Genomic DNA, 21,677 nt, shown 5'->3' with positions numbered 1-21,677 from the left:
GAATCATCTCCTTCTTTACTCTGGACTAGGGGGTGTGGCTTATTGAGAATAGCTGTCCAACCAAATTTTTAATACCAAGATTGCAAAGGTACAAACCTCTGCTAGAGGGAAAGCCATAGGAAATTCAGTGCAGTTGGTAAAACTATACATAGTGAACTAGTGCAATGGCTCACTGTCTGTGATTAGTGTGTTGGTTAATAAAGAAGGGGGATTGTACTTGCAGTATGTGTTTTAAAGGGAAAGTTCACCTTTTTCTTTCAGGGAAAGTTTCCTTCTACAGGCAACTTTACGTGACTTTGGAAAACCAAAGCAATGTAGAGGTCCTTCCACCGGTGATTGCCTTTGTTGCCGGTGGAAAGGCATTTTGGAGCTATTAGTTAACTGTAGTAGCAGAGATCTATAACGGGTGACTAAATTGCTCCATGGGACACATTAGCCTTAGGCCCACCCAGATTTCTAGTACCTTCCATTCCAGCTGGACACCAACACATTCCAGCTATCCAATCAGTTCATGGTTTGTTATGCATTCTCTGTTACAGGTATGGGATCCCTTATCCGGAAACCCATTATCCAGAAAGTTCCGAATAATGGAAAGGCCATCTCCCATAGACTCCATTATAAGCAAATAATTCTAAGTTTTAAAAATGATTTCCTTCTTCTCTGTAATAATAAAACAGTACCTGTACTTGATCCCAACTAAGATATAATTACCCCTTATTGGGGCAGAACAGCCCTATTGGGTTTATTTAATGGTTAAATGATTCCCTTTTCTCTGTAATAATAAAACAGTACCTGTACTTGATCCCAACTAAGATATAATTACCCCTTATTGGGGCAGAACAGCCCTATTGGGTTTATTTAATGGTTAAATGATTCCCTTTTCTCTGTAATAATAAAACAGTACCTGTACTTGATCCCAACTAAGATATAATTACCCCTTATTGGGGGCAGAACAGTCCTATTGGGTTTATTTAATGGTTAAATGATTCCCTTTTCTCTGTAATAATAAAACAGTACCTGTACTTGATCCCAACTAAGATATAATTACCCCTTATTGGGGCAGAACAGCCCTATTGGGTTTATTTAATGGTTAAATGATTCCCTTTTCTCTGTAATAATAAACAGTACCTGTACTTGATCCCAACTAAGATATAATTACCCCTTATTGGGGGCAGAACAGTCCTATTGGGTTTATTTAATGGTTAAATGATTCCCTTTTCTCTGCAATAATAAAACAGTACCTGTACTTGATCCCAACTAAGATATAATTACCCCTTATTGGGGGCAGAACAGCCCTATTGGGTTTATTTCATGGTTAAATGATTCCCTTTTCTCTGCAATAATAAAACAATACCTGTACTTGATCCCAACTAAGATATAATTACCCCTTATTGGGGCAGAACAGCCCTATTGGGTTTATTTCATGGTTAAATGATTCCCTTTTCTCTGCAATAATAAAACAGTACCTGTACTTGATCCCAACTAAGATATAATTACCCCTTATTGGGGGCAGAACAGCCCTATTGGGTTTATTTCATGGTTAAATGATTCCCTTTTCTCTGTAATAATAAAACAGTACCTGTACTTGATCCCAACTAAGATATAATTACCCCTTATTGGGGCAGAACAGCCCTATTGGGTTTACTTAATGGTTAAATGATTCCCTTTTCTCTGTAATAATAAAACAGTACCTGTACTTGATCCCAACTAAGATATAATTACTCCTTATTGGGAGCAGAACAGCCCTATTGGGTTTATTCAATATTTAAATGATGTTTAGCAGATATGGTTACCAAATTACAGAAACATCCCTTATCCGGAAAACCCCAGGTTCTGAGCATTCTGGATAACAGGTCCCATACCTGTACATGACAAAAGGTTACAACCTCACCTTGTTATTGGACAATTATAAAACGTTAATATCCGAATGCTCGTGGCTCTTTAAATAGCACCATTGTGCAAAATTTACCTCTATGCATAATACAAGCATGGGATTATTTATAAATGAGAAGGATATGAATTATGGAATAAATACATTCCGTTTGTTATTCTACTGGGACATAAATATCATGTCAGTAAAATATATTCTTATAAGAATGTTTTTATAAATAGCCAGTTCTGCAGCAATGTACAACAGAAGATTTTATACAAATACTGACTGTCATATTGCTACTTCATGATATTTTCTTTAAAATTTCAATTTATTTTTTAATTCAAGTTTAATTAGCTCTGTGCAGATTAGTTGTGTAATTACAAGGCTTTGGTTGGTTCTCTCTTAATCCACAGGCCGCTGGAGTCTGGCCAAGGAGCTTTAGCACCCAAGGCAAGGGGGGCAATCCATGGGCAATCCATGGGCACATAGCGGATACCACAAAAAGGTTTTTTTTTATATTGGGCTTCAGATAGGATATTTGACCATTGTCATCGGCATACTCTGTCATACAAACAGAATCTCAGCCATAAAGCAGGGCAGGACTGCTGCTGAGTATCTGATTGGATACTGACATTTTTCTGAGGCTCCCAGCTATTATTTCTATTTCAGTAACTGCATAAAATCAGAAGTTTATTGCTGGCTCTTGGCTTTGTGTGGGTAAAAGCTATACATAAATTCAAATAAACACCATAACAAGAATATAAATCACATTTTGCATCCCCGCCAGTAAGTCACGTTTTCCTACATCAGCAGCTCAGTGTATGGCTGGGAAGTTGTGGAGGTTAACTCTATCTATTCTGTCTTAGGAATGATGTACCTTCCATGGAGAGATGCCATTGTGAATATATATACATACTATACATATACAGGTATTGGACCCCTTATCCGGAAACCCATTATCCAGAAAGCTCCGAATTACGGAAAGCCCGTCTCCCATAGACTCCATTATAAGCAAATAATTCAGAATTTTAAAACTGATTTCCTTTTTTATGTAGAAATAAAACAGTACCTTGTAATTCATCCCAACTAAGATATAAATAATCCTTATTGGATGCAAAACAATACTATTGGGTTTACTTAATGTTTTATTAATTTTTTAGTAGACTTAAGGTATGGAGATCCAAATTATGGAAAGACCCCTTATCCGGAATACCCTTGGTCCCGAGCATTCTGGATAATGGGTCCTATACCTGTACTAATAAATATATTCCTATTGATCATTTCCCTCTCCAACTAGCTACATACAGTATTATCTACCTATTTGTGTATATGAACTCCATGTATTAAGCTACTTTTTATAGAACTGAATTATTTACCTTTTTATTTTCTCCCTCCTTAAGCCAAAATGTAAAATTCTAGAAAGTTCTGATCGCAAAAAAAACATGGCTTGAACTAGGGGTAGGCAGAAGAGTTATGTGCCTAGAGTGCAATGGGGAGGAGGATTGGGAACAGGGTTGGACTGAGGGTGTGCAGGACCCACTGGCCACCCCCCCCCCCCCACAGGGGCCCCATCCATCCCCTGAGACGTGATCAGGGAAGGGCATCTGGGATCGGGTCTGGACCGGCAGGGTTTTTTCCCAGTGTCCCAGTCCGACCATGGCTGGGAATGTAGCTCTTCTACCCCTAGGTCCAGCCTTTTTGGTAAGTCCAACAGAGAGCTGTGGGGTGGGTGGGGTTGAAAGTTACTGAGTGGGATTGGAGAGGGCCACAGGGAAGGGGTGGCTTTGATGTTACCTTCCCCCCACTTCGCGAAGGTGTGTCTTGGACTCCCACTTCATTTGGCCTTATAATGATAAAACTTTAAGTTTATTTCAAAGCAATCTACCCATTTATGTATTAATTACAATTAATGTAAAAAAAACTGGTGCTGATGGAGGATACGCCTACCATTCCCTTATCCGCCCCCTTTCTAAGAGGCTCCACCCTTTGCAGAACAACATGGCTCTGCCCTAGAGAATAACTAGCGCTTGGCTGGTACATATATGTAGAAGACATCAGCAGCTAAACTAAAAAGTAAATGCAGCACAAATAGCAGAGATTCCCTTTATACATAAAATGGAGGTCAGTGTTCCCTGGGTCACGGCATGGATTTAGTGCACAGAATTCTGAGTTGAACTACTTACCATACGGAGGGGACATTTTTTTACAGTCTCTGAACTCAATGAGATGAGATTCTGTTCCAATAAAGCCAGTACAGTAGTGCAGAGAGATCCCTGTAGGCACAGACACAAGGCAGTCCCTGATTTCTGTATTGAGCTCAAGGAGTCAGGGAGGGGTAGAAGCCATAACAACAGCAAGCAGTGCGATACAAACACTCCCCGTGCTGCTGGGTTACCTGGGAACTGGAGGAATGCCGAGCACCCTGCCGGCTGGAACTTCACTGGGTGCTGCGCAACTTTTTTCTCATACAGGTATGGGACCTGTTATCCAGAATGCACAGGACCTGGGGTTTTCCAGATAAGGGATCTTTCCATAATTTGGATCTCCATAACCTGCTAAAAATCATTTAAATATTAAATAAACCCGATAGACTTGTTTTGCCTCCAATAAGAGGTAATTATATCTTAGTTGGGATCAAGTACAGGTACTGTTTTATTATTACAGAGAAAAGGGAATCATTTAACCATTAAATAAACCCAATAGGGCTGTTCTGCCCCCAATAAGGGGTAATTATATCTTAGTTGGGATCAAGTACAGGTACTGTTTTATTATTACAGAGAAAAGGGAATCATTTAACCATTAAATAAACCCAATAGGGCTGTTCTGCCCCCAATAAGGGGTAATTATATCTTAGTTGGGATCAAGTACAGGTACTGTTTTATTATTACAGAGAAAAGGGAATCATTTAACCATTAAATAAACCCAATAGGGCTGTTATGCCCCCAATAAGGGGTAATTATATCTTAGTTGGGATCAAGTACAGGTACTGTTTTATTATTACAGAGAAAAGGGAATCATTTAACCATTAAATAAACCCAATAGGATTGTTCTGCCCCCAATAAGGGGTAATTATATCTTAGTTGGGATCAAGTACAGGTACTGTTTTATTATTACAGAGAAAAGGGAATCATTTAACCATTAAATAAACCCAATAGGATTGTTCTGCCCCCAATAAGGGGTAATTATATCTTAGTTGGGATCAAGTACAGGTACTGTTTTATTATTACAGAGAAAAGGGAATCATTTAACCATTAAATAAACCCAATAGGGCTGTTCTGCCCCCAATAAGGGGTAATTATATCTTAGTTGGGATCAAGTACAGGTACTGTTTTATTATTACAGAGAAAAGGGAATCATTTAACCATTAAATAAACCCAATAGGGCTGTTCTGCCCCCAATAAGGGGTAATTATATCTTAGTTGGGATCAAGTACAGGTACTGTTTTATTATTACAGAGAAAAAGGGAATCATTTAAACATTAAATAAACCCAATAGGGCTGTTCTGCCCCAATAAGGGGTAATTATATCTTAGTTGGGATCAAGTACAGGTACTGTTTTATTATTACAGAGAAAAAGGAATCATTTAACCATTAAATAAACCCAATAGGGCTGTTCTGCCCCCAATAAGGGGTAACTATATCTTAGTTGGGATCAAGTACAGGTACTGTTTTATTATTACAGAGAAAAGGGAATCATTTAACCATTAAATAAACCCAATAGGGCTGTTCTGCCCCCAATAAGGGGTAACTATATCTTAGTTGGGATCAAGTACAGGTACTGTTTTATTATTACAGAGAAAAGGGAATCATTTAACCATTAAATAAACCCAATAGGGCTGTTCTGCCCCCAATAAGGGGTAACTATATCTTAGTTGGGATCAAGTACAGGTACTGTTTTATTATTACAGAGAAAAAGGAATTATTTCATTTAAATGGAGTCTCTGGAGATGGCCTTTCTGTAATTTCTGGATAGCAGGTTTCCAAACAACAGATATACCTGTATATATATATATATAAAGGTCCCGATGGGGACCGAAACGTTACGTCGGCTGTTTATGCTACTTTGAATATATGTTTTGATTTTTCACAAGAAATCCCGGAGTTGCTGGTCTTTTTTATACTATATATATATATATATATATATATATTTCATCTGGAAACCATGTATTTATGGGCAGGATTTTTATTTCTATAGGGAGACAATGCTGCAGGTCAGATTTAATAAGCAATATATAAAATCATTTTATAAAACTGTTACATGTTAAAAAGCATTTTATCCATTCTTCGGGCCTAATGGCTTTCCCATTAGAAATGCATTTTGTGCTGCTGACAGCCCCCTAGATATGAGGGCAAATTAATTGTGTAGTCAAACCAAAGCCTAATCCATCGATATGAATGCAAATGGCAAATGCTGTAGAAGTGGTCGGGCCCTAATGGAGTTATTCCACTACATTCGCTGGTCATTAGCCTTTCATTTGTTTGTGTCAGGCAAGAAGCCGCTGGGGATAATTTGTTTTTCTTTGGGCTTCTGATGTCTGGTTTTGATTGAGCATGCTGGGAAATGCATACGGGCTACATACAACATTAGTCTCAATGACAAACATGCCCTTATGCTGATAAGCCTCATGAGTCGGAATACATGCAGAAATGGGATATTAAGATTCAGGCTCCAAACATCTCCGAATGTACAAGCCACTGGATTAAGTTCTTCAATTAAGGGTAAGTAATTACATTACGGGGCCCAAGGGGAGTCACCTGACTGTATATAAGGTACCAGGGGCACGTTGGAGTATGGTGACATGTATCATGGGGGTGCAGAAGGAATGAGAAATACAGATTCTGTAGGATTTGGAGATTTCTCTGGTTTGTCATTTGTAAAAGAAACTGAGAATATTCGCTTGAACTGGGGGTCTTTTGGAAAGAAACACTAGGTGGGGCCTATTTAGACACTGTTTGAAAATTGCCCTGGATTTTGCATGGTGGTGCCTGCCACCCAGGTGGTGTACTTTATAAGGGGTTATATAATAAAAGGTGCTACGTTTGCCCAGGAGCAGTAACCCATAGCAACCAATCAGCAGGTAGCATACTGGTCACTGGTCTAAAAGCAAACATCTTATTGGTTGCTATGGGTTACTGCTCCTGGGCAAAGTTAGTGTCTTTTATTACATATGGGGGTTAGCTGTTTTTTACTCAACTTGATGGATAAGCCCCAAAGGGTTCGTAGGGATTCACATGATCTCCCATATGGGAAGCTACCCTTTCCCCTTTGCCTGGCTATGGCCAGAAGAACCCCTTGAACTGGTGGAGGCTGGGGAAGAGGTGTTCCAAAAGCCGTAGACTCCTTGCCAAGTCCAACAATTTTAAACTCCAGCTTTGGCTACAGTTATGGGGGGTAAGTATTGTAGTAAGTAGCAAACTGGGCAAATGCCCTGGCTGTGCTTTAGGGCGACCTGTAGCCTATAGGGCAGGGCCCCTTATCCATGAGCCACACTCAAATGTAAAAATTGTTGGAAATACCAAATAAGGTCTGTGATTGGTTAATTGGTAGCCCAGTGTGGACTGCTAGACTTCAGGAACCTCTGTTGAATTAACCCTGTGTCTTTATGCCTCCAAAACTTACCTCCAAGCCATTTCAAAATGGGCACTTACTTTGAGGCCACTGAGTGCAACATGAATGGAATTAGTGAGCGACATGTTTCTCATGAGTAGTGAAATTCAGCATTTCACCATCACCATCTGTGAATAATTTGTGGTCGTGACAAAAATGGTGTGGTCGTATAAAAAAGGCACAATCGTGTAAAAAAAAAAGGCATGGGCCTTTCAAAAAAGCCACTCAGTACCCGCATTTTGCAAATTTTTCCCGCAGTTTCGCAAATTTTTCGGTCATCACTACTCACGATGAGCCACTGGTTGGAGATCACTGCTGTAGGGTATTAGATAATAATGAAAATTTCAGAAGTTATACTGGCCTTTCTTTCTTAGAAACATTCATTACACAATCATCTAAATATTCTGAAATAAACAAGTATATTAACTATCCCCCTCAAAACAACCTGTCTCTCTACAGGCAGCTTTGTGTCGGAGTCGGTTATTTTGAAAGACAGTTCAGTCTATTACATTAACTAGGCAAAGGGAGCACTTGCCAATGTATTTGACTAAACTGTCAAAATTTGACTTCTGAGAGAGAGGGAGAGAGAGAGGGAGACTGCTGAGAGGGGGGTTACTGAAGGTTGACATCTTTATTTCAGAATGTTTAATTGATTATATTTGGAAAGTTCCATATTTCCTTCAAGGTCAAGTAATTTAGGAAGGTCCAAGGTTAATTTACCCTCCTGCTTGAAGCAATCTCTCCCACCTAGATGCAGCTCCTTCTCCCCCCAGGAGACCTTTTATTTTGTGCTCTCAATGCGCCCGATGATAAGGTGTTTATACTAAAACACTGACAGTAGCACATGTGGAAATACATTCTGACATTTCTATTTCATTCTCCCATCCGTTAGCATTTATTTCCATACTGCCTGGTGTTCCGAGCTCGGGAAGCGGAAATCACTGAGCTGAATGTTAATGGTTTATATGAGTTCCATTTGCATTTGATGATCTTCTGCCTCAACAGCCCCGTTGGCGGTCGTAAGCAAACAAATTCACTTTTCATTCATTATTTTCCGCTTTTTATAAAGAATTTCCAATTTTCATTATGCTCAGAATGTTTCTGTTCCATTCTGATACCTTATTTCAGATTTTCCGAGCTTCCTTACCGGAAGATGTTGGCTAAGGGCAGCCTGACCTGCCTCTTCTAATTCCTCTGTAACAATGAAACAGCAATGGCTTTGTAACCGAATGAGCAGAGTTAACATCTCACGATGGGAGCCATTACTGTTTGTACCCAATTGGTGGATTGGTTGACTGGTACCATCATAACTATCCACGGCTTCTTTCCTGGGTTGTCGTGACCACAAAGGGAAGAATGTATTTATGACCTCCTTGTTGACCTAAAAATATGGTCAGCGAGGTCACAGTGGAATTATTAAGATGATCTAGAAGAAATACAAACAAATACAAGGAAAATTGTCTGACCCACCGGATTCAGGACAAATACTTGGTGGTGGTTTCAAACATCGGTCAGAATCTCTTGTCTGCCCTGTCCTCAGTGTGGCTCCATTCTCTCTGATTGTAGCAGGAGGGACTGATTGCAATTAGGGTTTCCAGCCCTATAGACATGGACAAGTTTAGCTATACACCAAATATAATAGCCATTTTACATAGTAAGTTGGGTTGAAAAAAGACATACGTCCATCAAGTTCAACCAATTTTGACCCAAGAATATTGCAGCCAAAAAAGTGAGCACATACAGAAAGCTAAATACAGAATCCTCCACTAAGGCTGGAGACGTTGCCAAATGAGAGGATCTTCGCCTGATATGCCCACCTAAAGTTGGGCAATACTGGGATAACCATGGTGGACACAGGCGCCATCGGACCGAAGATCACATCAATGAGCTAATGTGGTGCCCAATCCAATGTAAAATGAAACCTGCCCTATCAAAATCTTTTAGGACAGATATCAGTCGGGTAGGCCCGTCGAAAGTGCCCAGGTGGTCATACACAGGCAGATTTAAGAAGCCTATTCCAATCCTTTAGCTTATCTGCCAATGTATGTGCCCCCCCCTCCCCGATATCTGGCTGAAAATTGGCCTGGTGAAAATAGGGCAGGTTTGATTTTCTCGTTAGATCGGAACCTGCATCAGCTCATTGATGTGGTCCTTAGTCGAATGTCTCCTATACCCATTGTTGTAAGACCTAATGATAGAATTAGAATTAGCCAACCTTAGGTGGGCATATCGGCAATCTCGCCAAATAGGTATTGCCACCTTTTGGCTGAGGGAAGTAAGTAGAGCAGCCACAGGCTCCAACAAGTAGAACAGATGGGTTATTATATCCCCCCATGTCACACTGTGAGCAACCTCTAGCAATTATTCACCTATAAATGAATACAGTTTGAAACTAATACTCTGCCTGTGACCAATACCATTCAGGGAAATAACTGTGTAGTATCTGTGAAGTCACTGAATGTTATACCATCTACCAAGTCACCAAGGAGACTGTATGAGGTACAGCAAATAGGTTTCAGAACTACTGGTGCCCAACTTATTGAGAGTTGTAAAACAGTGAGGTCACAACTTTTAATTGAAGCATCACCCAAAGTGGCAGACCCCTTGCCTTTCATCAGCTGAAACAAACATCTTTTTGCATTAAAAAAAAAAGTAATTATACTACTGATTAGGTGCAGAGGGAAAGTGAAAATATTTTACATTGTTTACCATCTAATGCCAAGAAAAGAGTGGAAATTTCCAGACCTGTGTATCTGAGCGGCTTGAGACTGTATTAAAAAATAGAATACGAGTAAATAATTTAATTTATTTCAAAGCCGCATTAAAAATGAGCAAGAAGAGACCAGTTCTCCCAAACACAGAGAGGTAAGACTGACACAGAGTAGCGCAGCCGGCTGCCCTTTATTCTCACATACAGGGAATGGGTTATTTATTAGGCCATGGGGGATACTTTATTCCTCTTTAATTTTCTGTGCTCATTGAATCAATGGAGGGATCGTGATAAGAACAAATAGTGTATTCTTGTTTCTACAACCAGTGTTACTCTTGGCTCTGCGTCCTTAATAATTCATATCTTCCATCCTTCTTATGCCTTATACACAGACAGTATTAGCTGTATGAAGAGCAAAAGCAACATTTAATATAAAGATGCCTTTGACTGGGAGGGGGGAAATACTGGGGCCTTGAATGCAGAATCTGTAGGTAGGAATAGGAGGGAGAGATAGTGCCTATAGTAGCAGTGGGGGGATAATAGCCTCTGGGAAGGGACTGGGGCTGTGGGATAGCAGGTATAGTAGGGAGAGATGGTGCCTATAGTAGCAGTGGGGGGATAATAGCCTCTGGGAAGGGACTGGGGCTGTGGGATAGCAGGTATAGTAGGGAGAGATGGTGCCTATAGTAACAGTGAGGGGATAATAGCCTCTGGGAAGGGACTGGGGCTGTGGGATAGCAGGTATAGTAGGGAGAGATGGTGCCTATAGTAGCAGTGGGGGGATAATAGCCTCTGGGAAGGGACTGGGGCTGTGGGATAGCAGGTATAGTAGGGAGAGATGGTGCCTATAGTAGCAGTGGGATAATAGCCTCTGGGAAGGGACTGGGGCTGTGGGATAGCAGGTATAGTAGGGAGAGATGGTGCCTATAGTAGCAGTGGGGGGATAATAGCCTCTGGGAAGGGACTGGGGCTGTGGGATAGCAGGTATAGTAGGGAGAGATGGTGCCTATAGTAGCAGTGGGGATAATAGCCTCTGGGAAGGGACTGGGGCTGTGGGATAGCAGGTATAGTAGGGAGAGATGGTGCCTATAGTAGCAGTGGGGGGATAATAGCCTCTGGGAAGGGACTGGGGCTGTGGGATAGCAGGTATAGTAGGGAGAGATGGTGCCTATAGTAACAGTGAGGGGATAATAGCCTCTGGGAAGGGACTGGGGCTGTGGGATAGCAGGTATAGTAGGGAGAGATGGTGCCTATAGTAGCAGTGGGGGGATAATAGCCTCTGGGAAGGGACTGGGGCTGTGGGATAGCAGGTATAGTAGGGAGAGATGGTGCCTATAGTAGCAGTGGGATAATAGCCTCTGGGAAGGGACTGGGGCTGTGGATAGCAGGTATAGTAGGGAGAGATGGTGCCTATAGTAGCAGTGGGGGGATAATAGCCTCTGGGAAGGGACTGGGGCTGTGGGATAGCAGGTATAGTAGGGAGAGATGGTGCCTATAGTAGCAGTGGGGGTATAATAGCCTCTGGGAAGGGACTGGGGCTGTGGGATAGCAGGTATAGTAGGGAGAGATGGTGCCTATAGTAGCAGTGGGGGGATAATAGCCTCTGGGAAGGGACTGGGGCTGTGGGATAGCAGGTATAGTAGGGAGAGATGGTGCCTATAGTAGCAGTGGGGGGATAATAGCCTCTGGGAAGGGACTGGGGCTGTGGGATAGCAGGTATAGTAGGGAGAGATGGTGCCTATAGTAGCAGTGGGGGATAATAGCCTCTGGGAAGTGACTGGGGCTGTGGGATAGCAGGTATAGTAGGGAGAGATGGTGCCTATAGTAGCAGTGGGATAATAGCCTCTGGGAAGGGACTGGGGCTGTGGGATAGCAGGTATAGTAGGGAGAGATGGTGCCTATAGTAGCAGTGGGGGGATAATAGCCTCTGGGAAGGGACTGGGGCTGTGGGATAGCAGGTATAGTAGGGAGAGATGGTGCCTATAGTAGCAGAGGGGGGGATAAATGAGGGCCCTGGAGTACCCAGCAGGGATTGGTTCTGGGCTGGGGCCCACTGGGTTTTTTCCCGGTGTCCCGGTGGCCCAGTCTGATCCTGTTAGTGTGTGTGTGAATGTGTGTGTGTGAGTGTGTAATTGCACGGAGCACAGGAAGCACAGGCACGGGGCGCTCAGCGGCACAGGAAGTCTGGGCCTGTCAGAATAATATCTTAGTGATCGTACGGAGCACGGCGCTTCCAGAAACAACAAACAGACGCCTGATATTAATACAAAGCGGGGCAGATATCTTGCTGGGATTAGGGGCTGTGCTATGTTCATGTGATTATTAGCAATTAATATAGTGGTTAGAAATAAAGGGTAAACATGAGATGCTGTGCGATTAACCACATCTGGTGATTGATGAAGTTGAAGAAGAAACAATGAAATATCCCACTTATCTGACCCACCGGCTCATAGATCTGATTCCGCATGTTTGCTCATCTCTAGGCTCATCTCAGTAAGGGTGAAGACACACAGAGCTACTAGTAGCAGCTACTAAAATAGACAATGTTGATCATTTACTGATAACAGACTCTACATGTGTTTTAGCAGAGGCAAGTCTCAGTCTATGGCAGGGTATTTTCTGGCGTTTAGTAGCCATGGAAAAGTAGCTGCTACTAGTAGCTCTGTGTGTTTTCACCCTAAAGGAGAACTAAAGATAAAGAATTAAGGTGCAGTATTTGTAGCCTATGTTTTGGGTTCTGTACCAGCCCAAGGCCACCCCAGCCCTTTAGGGTAAGAACCCACGGAGCGGTTGAGTTACGACAAACAGCTCTGAAAAGGCTTTCCACTGGCAATAATAGGAGTCACCGGTGGAAAGCCCATTGCATCGCTTCAGGAATCCGAAGTCACTCAAGGTTTCCTCCTGCAGGCATCTTTGCACGACTTTGGAAAACGAAGAAGCACGAAGGGCCTTCCACTGGCACTTACTATTGTTGCCTGTTTTCTGTTGTAGGCGACTGAACTGTTTGTGCGTTCTTACCCTTAGCAAGGAAGGTCTGTGCCGCTGGAGATGCCCCCAGTAGATGCCCCCATCTTCTTTAGTGCTGATTCCCAGCATTTGATTCTTAGGGAGCATCACACAATATACAGTATAAATATATTATAAAATTCCCAAGCTGCTAGGAGCAATTTGAAGGCCTGGATAATTATTGTTATAGGGCCACTAAACCACTCAGCCAGGGCAGTAAGTTCAGTATATAAAAAAAACATTATTCCTGGTAGATTTCAGCCATACGCCCAGCCAGCTACACAGGGGCGCTAGATTGCGGGGGTTGTTTTGACCAATCATTCAACCAATCAGAATGCAGATATTTGGACATGTTTGCACGCCAAGGACTTTCCAAGACTAATAAGTTTCATTCTTATAGAATCCCCAGTAAGTGTGTAATTACTTTAGATGGGACTAGAGCACCAATACAGATCTGGCATCAACGCTGGCACGGTATTAATGCCATATAAGTGGCACTTCCCAGCATGCCTCACCCCTCCCTAGTCATTGCCCAAACCAGTAACCCAGTAATTCTTACTGCAGTTGCAAACTGGACCTTTTGTGGCTCAGCAGCAGCTTCCTATATCCCCCCAGAGTCACGTGATTATGTAGTGGTGGAAGCTGAAAAAGGACACTGACATTTAAAAGGTAAAGCGCAGAATATACTGTATATATACTATAACGGCAATGAGACACCGGTTATTTTCAGCTCCTAGCACAGCAGTGCTTCCCACAGGCAGCAGCCCTAAACCGCACAGCACCTTCCATGCACAACCCACTTACCTCCCAGATTTCTTGGCTGCAGCCCCTGTTCTCCTGGATGGCACCCAACCTTATCTGACAAAGTGCCCACGGGCTGCACCCACAGCCGGGAACATGATAATCGTGACACTTAAGGTAGAAGGTAAGTTCATTTATACATTATAAGGCTCATATATGAATGCAAATAGAAAGTGCCATTTACATTTGAACTTGTTACTCCTGCCTTACACATTACTCTGAGTGCCAACGTACCAGTCCAGCCTGATGAACTGTGTGCCCTTCTGCCATCCTGGGAGTGTCACCACTTGCTCTGAGAAAACCAAAGCATTGCTAATGTGTGTGCACACTTATAAATTGCATTTCTCAGAATAAAGAAGATGCCCAAAATGATTGAAATCTGGCAAAAAAGTTTGCGTTGTGGTTAATAATCTTTACAAATTGTGTCCATTTTTGCACTTGTAATCCTTTTTATTTTTTTAACCCTCATTATTACTCACATATTAATATTTATTACTAGATTCCTCATTTTGCCACTAGGTGGTGTATGCCGTGAGATCTGTCTGCTAAATCCTTGGCAATGGGCACTGCTGCAAAGGCTCCAGATAACAGTAAGACACACAGGGATACTTAGTAGCAGCTACTTGTCACAGTTACAAAACAGCAGAAAATACCCTGCCACAGACAGTATTGAGAATTGTTGCTGCTAATACACACATAGAGGCAATTATCAATAAATAATCATCATTTTCTAATATTGTAGCCGCTGCTACAAGTAGCTCCGTGTGTCTTTGCCTTCAGAAAAGCTTTAGCAGCATTCTTATCTCCCTTCATAAGATAAAATACAATACTTTTGAACAGGTTGCCTGCAAAGACCAGAAAGAAGACAAGGGAGATCTACAGTACTTGCCAACTATCCGTTAAAACCCCTAAAATCTGGACAATTTAGTCCACAATCCTGCCTTCCAAAGCCACTTCCAAAGACACAGCAAATAACAGATACTAAAAGGGTACTTTTTATGTCTAAATTACACTGTTTACACAGCAAATAACTCACTCTACCATTTTAAATTGTATTCTTGAGCCAATAAATGTATTTGTAGCTGTAATATTGGTGTGTAGGCGCCATCTCAGTGCCTTGTGCCTGAGTCTGAGCTTTCAGCCAGCGCTACACATTAGAACTGCTTTCAGCTAACCTATTGTTTCTCCTACTCCCATGTAACTGGAGGAGTCCCAAGCCGGACTTGGATTTCTTACTATTGAGTGCTATTCTGATACCTACTGGGAGCTGCTATCTTGCTCCCTTCCCATTGTTCTGCTGATCGGCTGCAGGGGGGGGTGGGATATCACTCCAACTTGCAGCGCAGCAGTAAAGTGTGCCTAAAGTGTAACCCCATGTGACATTTCAAAATTAAAACAGATTACAATGCAGGATTGTGCTGGAGAAGCTCTATTAACTGATGCATTTTGAAAAAAACATGTTTTCCCGGGACAGAATTCCTTTAATATTTAATTCTAGTTTCCTTATTCTACCACTAGGTGGAGTATGCAGTATACAGAGAGATCTCTGCTAAATCTTTGGCAGGCAACACTGCTGCAAAGGCTCCAGATAACAAGGACACCAGCTCTTTCATATATTCCTACTCTTTAATAGAAAATACAATACTTTGTGGCAGATAGACTACACAGACCTGGGAATATAAGGCATCTATTTGCCTCATATCTCCTAAAAACCCTAAAATCTGGACAGTTTAGGCCGTGCCCCTGCCTTCTAAAGCCGCACAGTTGCACCTAGTGCATTTGTTTTCAAATTGAGATTAAGAGGAATATCATGGGCAGAATGTGCATTCAATCCCTCGGAATGTCACGATATTAGATCCACTGCGGGGAACCCTGGGAACACCCTGCTTCGTTATTGATCCCTAATGGTTAACTTTACGCGAGTGTTCTGCAATGCTTAAAGCAAATTTCCTGTCCCCATAGCAACCACAGAACGTGGAGGAGATCTTCCTTCTGTATCTGACTTCTCCGGTGCCCCCACGCTGACACAGATGGCAGGGCCTTTCGGTTCCGTGGCCCTTTCTGGGCTGGAGATGCCGGGGGCAAGGAATGCACGCCAGCCACTTATAATTTAATAATGTTATTTATTTGGGATTTGTTTCTGTATAAACAAAGCTTTGGGCCAGGTTCTGCTCTTTCAGCATTTGGGATTTCATTAAAAAGGTTGCTCTTTTGGTTAAAAAAAAAATTTGAAGAAATACAATTCAACATTTGTTAAAAAAAAAGGATTATCTACAATAATATGAAAAAAAAAAATATTGATTTCTGTGATTTCTAGTGATATTAGCACCTGTGATCATAGGGACCAGTTCCTCACTCCCCTTAGGCTCATTGTGTAATACAACCCCCGCCCCTCCCCCCATATTGTTTCATTGTAAAGTAATATATTTTGGACTCTTTAAGTCCCTCTGTTTACCAGAGAATCTGTGCACCATCCAATATAGAAAGCAGAGGGACTTTAAATCCCAGAATCCATCACTTCACAATGGAACAAGGAGGTAGGGGAGGGGGATTGTGTTACACTGTGAGCCTAAGGGATGTGGGAAATAGTTCTTAAGAGTATCATGGTGTCATTCTGTGGCATCAGTTATGTGTTGTAACAAAATCATATGAATTTATGTCCAGACATTGTTCATGCACCTCTTTACATAACTCAACTAAATGAGCTCATTTTAAAAACAAGGGTATATTTTCCCTTTAAAGAACCCTAGAGTTAATAGAAGCTTGTGAAGGGACATGAGTACTCTAATATTAAGTTACTTTAGCAAGCTTTTCCCAAGCAATGGCCTCTTGGATGGGTAGGAGACAAGGGACGTTGACCAATCACTGTGTGGCTGGTTGGAGCAGTGCCGGGTCAGGCCGGCTGGGCGCCCTAGGCAACTCAGCTGGCTTGCCTCCCATGGGTGCATGCACACAGGTGGGGGGGGGGTTGCGGGAGCCACTGGAGGGGGGTGTGGGTAAAGGGCACAGAAATAGGGGTAAGTGAAAGAGGAGGTACCTGCCTGGGGCCCACCCACTGTTGCACCCTAGACAGGTGCCTCGTCTACCTACCCCTAGTTCTGGCCCTGGGTTGGAGCCATCTATCCTGGGTGGAAAATGTTGCTTTAAACACTGTTGACAGAAAGCACCCCTGGGGCCTACATATACTAGTCCTTTTTGGGCCCCAGACTTTCCCGTGGCAACCTGCATACGGTAACTAAGGGATGGATCAGTAGATATACAAAGACAGAAAAGGCAGAAAAAGGCAGAAACTCAGGGCAGGTGTTAATACTGAAATCTGAGAGATGGTCAACGGTTTGGGGCAGGCAATGAAAATCATGGTCCAGGAACTGGCAAGGGTAATACCAGACAAACAAGGGGACAAGAGGGGCTGAAAGATGTCCTTTAGTAAAGAAGTCAGCTTGGACAATGGAAGCAATGGAAGCCTCCAAACCAGGGAGTTATTTTTGAATTCCTGACTTGGGGGCAAGATTTGGTTGAATAAAAACAAGATTTCCTACCAAATAAAGCCCCCTGTAAGCTGATAGGGTGCATAGAGGCTGCCTAATAGCCAATCACAGCCCTTATTTGGCTCCTCCATGAACTTTTATGGTACTTGTGTTGCTCCCCAAGTCTTTTTACATTTGATTGTGGCTCACGAGTAAGAAAGGTTGGGAACCCCTGCTGTACACCATATCCAACCTGGAAATTGGAGGTTCATGACAACATGCTCCACAAATATTTAATTGCAACCGAAAACCATTTATTTCTATGGATATGACCTTCTAAAGTCAACAGTCAGTCTCATTGTACCACACCCCTAGATGGAATGTCCTTGTTTGAATTGTTCGATGTTGCGACTGTTTAATCTGCAGATTTATTTTTTTTGATTCATGCACTGATTCCTTATTAACAAGGCAGCATAATTATCACTTGAGGAGGCAGCGAGTAAAATGTACAATAAACCAGCGGTTAATTGGAATAATTACTGGTGTATAACAAAGTAGGGGGAAATGCAACTGACTGGATTCCTTCTCCACCAGGCTCTATAGAAAATCTTAGTATGGAGAATAAAAAACATAAAAACCTTCTTCTTGTATTGTTGTCTGGATCAGTCAGCTTAAAGATAATTAAACAGATTTCTATTAGAATATACATTTAGATTTCTGGCCCCATCACAGTTATAGTGCAGTAAGAAGAAAGAAGTAAAGAGAAAATATTTCATATAGACTTGATCTACATTTCAGTTTTACATTTAAGATTGCAATTTGGTTACAATAAGATGGGGTTGCACTGATCCCCTATTTTAGGATCTGCCCAAACCCTGAATCCTATGCAAAAGATTTGGCCAAATACTGAATCCGAAATCTGAATCAGTGATCCCCAACCAGTGGCTCAGGACAACATGTTGCTCCCCAACCCCTTGGATGTTGCTCTCAGTGCCCCCAAACCAGGGAGTTATTTTTGAATTCATGACTTGGGGGCAAGTTTTGGTTGAATAAAAACAAGATTTCCTACCAAATAAAGCCCCTGTAAGCTTATAGTGTGCATAGAGGCCCCTAATAGCCAATCTTAGCCCTTATTTGGCACCTCCATGAACTTTTATGGTGCTTGTGTTGCTCTCCAAGTCTTTTTACTGTATATACTCGAGTATAAGCCTAGTTTTTCTGCACACAAAATGTGCTGAAAAAGTCACCCTCGGCTTATACTCGAGTCAGGTGCCATGGGTCCCTCCAGACTAGCACCCTCTCTCTTTTGTGTGCAAATTAGGCCCCCCCGCAACCAGACCCTCCAGTGCCCTGGCCTAGGCCCACTAGCAATACTTATTCCCCCTGACGTGTCCTCCAGGACTGGGTCTGCTGCCAGTTTGCCAATGTGCAATGAGCGTGGGGTAGTACTCATATTGTTTTTGTTGACCCTCTTCTCCGCTTACAGAGCTAGTTTATGGTTTTTCTTTTAAATAAATATTTAAAAACATATACCCCACTGATGCCTCAATTTATGTAATTTACTGGTTTTTATTTTGATTATTGAAACTTAGCAGTAACTGCTGCATTTCCCACCCTAGGCTTATACTAGAGTTAATAAGTTTTTCCAGTTTTCTTAGGTAAAATTAGGTACCTCAGCTTATATTTGGATCGGCTTATACTCGAGTATATACGGTACATTTGACTGTGGCTCACAAGTAAGAAAGGTTGGGGAGCCCTGATGTAGACAATGCTATTCTGAGACCATTTGCAACTGGGTTTCATTTTTTATTATTTGTGGTTTTTCAGGTATTTAGGTTTTGAAAACTAGAAATAAAAAATGATGTACGTGGCAAAGCGCTCAGCAGGGCGGTGATTGGGAAATGAGACTGGGAGCTTCTCTGGGGCAGGAATCTGAGCAACATATGAACATTATATAATCGTTCATATATCAAAGCACAATTATCATTTATTGTCCTACTGTTTAAACTTATCCTGTAGTTACCATCATTTAGGGCTAATACATATGGAGCTACTTGTCGCGGCTGTAAAACGCCAGAAAATCCCCTGCCATAGACAATACTGAGAAATGCCTCTGCTAAAACACACGTAAAGACAATTAACAGTATTATCTATTTTGTAGCTGAGACAAGTAGCTGGCTACCAGTAGTTCCGTGTGTCATAGCCCTTAAATGTGGCTTTACCATATTTTTGTTGTTGAATTGAATAGTTTGTTAAAAAAAAAACTATGAATAATAGTACTTTAAAGGCAAAGACACACGGCGCTACTAGTAGCAGCTACTTGTCACGGCTTCTAAAATAAACAATGCTGATCATTTACTGATAATTGTCTCTGTGTGTTTTAGCAGAGGCAATTCTCAGTATTGTCTATGGCAGGGGATTTTCTGGCATTTAGGAGCCATGACAAGTAGCTGCTACTAAGTAGCTCTGTGTGTCTTTGCCCAAAAGGTTAACCTGAACCATATTGGTACTATGCCAAGCTAGCAAGCTTTCCAGGCTCCATTTCTGTTGGTGTGAACAAGACTGTGGATGCAAACCCAAAGCATCCAATCAAAACTGTGTTGGTTTTATTGCACTTAACCAATCAGAGCTAAATAAGGGGAGTATTTATTAACATTGGAGACAAACATCACCGGTGATGTTGCCCATAGCAACCATTTAGCCATCAGATTTCAACAGTCACCTACAAGTTAGAAAAAAGAAGCAAAGATCTGATTGGTTGCTATGGGCAACATCACCGGTGATGTTTGTCTCCAATGTTAATAAATACTCCCCTTAGTGTGACATAGACCAGATCTGTCCAACTGGAGGCTGTGGGCTGGAGGTGGACACCCAGCGTGGCATCATAGTTGGGCATTTGCTCCAGATGAAGCCTTACTGGACAGGCCACTACAGTACTAGATCACTGGGTGGGCTGTGTCAGCCTTTAGATCCAGTGTGGCAAGTCTATAAGGGATGGTGCAAACCTTTTAAAGGAACAGTAACACCTAAAGTGTTTCAAAGTACTGGTAAAACTGGTGTGTTTGCTTACTATAGTTTATATAAACAACTGAAGGCAACTGAAATAGAGCTAAATGGCTCAGGTTAAGTATTGGATAGAAATGAACACCATTATATTCTACAGAGCTTATCTGCTGTCTACTATGTAACCTTAGCCTTTTCTTCTTTGAATGGTGGGCCACGGCCTTCCTGAGCCCCCTGAGTGGGGGGGATAATAGCCTCTGGGAAGGGACTGGGGCTGTGGGATAGCAGGTATAGTAGGGAGAGATGGTGCCTATACTAGCAGTGGGGGGATAATAGCCTCTGGGAAGGGACTGGGGCTGTGGGATAGCAGGTATAGTAGGGAGAGATGGTGCTTATAGTAGCAGTGGGGGGATAATAGCCTCTGGGAAGGGACTGGGGCTGTGGGATAGCAGGTATAGTAGGGAGAGATGGTGCCTATAGTAACAGTGGGGGGATAATAGCCTCTGGGAAGGGACTGGGGCTGTGGGATAGCAGGTATAGTAGGGAGAGAGGGTGCCTATAGTAGCAGTGGGGGGATAATAGCCTCTGGGAAGGGACTGGGGCTGTGGGATAGCAGGTATAGTAGGGAGAGATGGTGCCTATAGTAACAGTGGGGGGATAATAGCCTCTGGGAAGGGACTGGGGCTGTGGGATAGCAGGTATAGTAGGGAGAGATGGTGCCTATAGTAGCAGTGGGGGGATAATAGCCTCCGGGAAGGGACTGGGGCTGTGGGATAGCAGGTATAGTAGGGAGAGATGGTGCCTATAGTAGCAGTGGGATAATAGCCTCTGGGAAGGGACTGGGGCTGTGGGATAGCAGGTATAGTAGGGAGAGATGGTGCCTATAGTAGCAGTGGGGGGATAATAGCCTCTGGGAAGGGACTGGGGCTGTGGGATAGCAGGTATAGTAGGGAGAGATGGTGCCTATAGTAGCAGTGGGATAATAGCCTCTGGGAAGGGACTGGGGCTATGGGATAGCAGGTATAGTAGGGAGAGATGGTGCCTATAGTAGCAGTGGGGGGATAATAGCCTCTGGGAAGGGACTGGGGCTGTGGGATAGCAGGTATAGTAGGGAGGAGAGAAGGTGCCTATAGTAGCAGTGGGGGGATAATAGCCTCTGGGAAGGGACTGTGGCTGTGGGATAGCAGGTATAGTAGGGAGAGATGGTGCC

The 21,677-nt window shown here is 42.6% G+C and overlaps 1 protein-coding gene across 2 annotated transcripts in view; it reads right to left on the bottom strand.

The window, feature by feature from the left end:
• LOC100493599 (spermatogenesis-associated protein 7 homolog) overlaps positions 1 to 4,192 on the bottom strand; it is an 87,809-nt gene extending 83,617 nt beyond the window's left edge. For both annotated transcript variants that reach the window (XM_031903018.1, XM_031903019.1), the window contains exon 1: positions 4,057 to 4,192. In XM_031903018.1, the coding sequence (XP_031758878.1) occupies positions 4,057 to 4,072 (16 nt within the window). In that variant the 5' untranslated portion in view covers positions 4,073 to 4,192. The remainder of the gene's footprint in view (positions 1 to 4,056) is intronic.
• Between the last annotated feature and the right edge of the window lie 17,485 nt (positions 4,193 to 21,677).

Source organism: Xenopus tropicalis, chromosome 5, assembly GCF_000004195.4.
Source record: "Xenopus tropicalis strain Nigerian chromosome 5, UCB_Xtro_10.0, whole genome shotgun sequence".
NCBI classification, from domain to species: Eukaryota; Metazoa; Chordata; class Amphibia; order Anura; family Pipidae; genus Xenopus; species Xenopus tropicalis.
The sequence above is the reverse complement of the archived record's forward strand: the minus strand, read 5'-3'. Positions and strand labels throughout refer to the sequence as shown.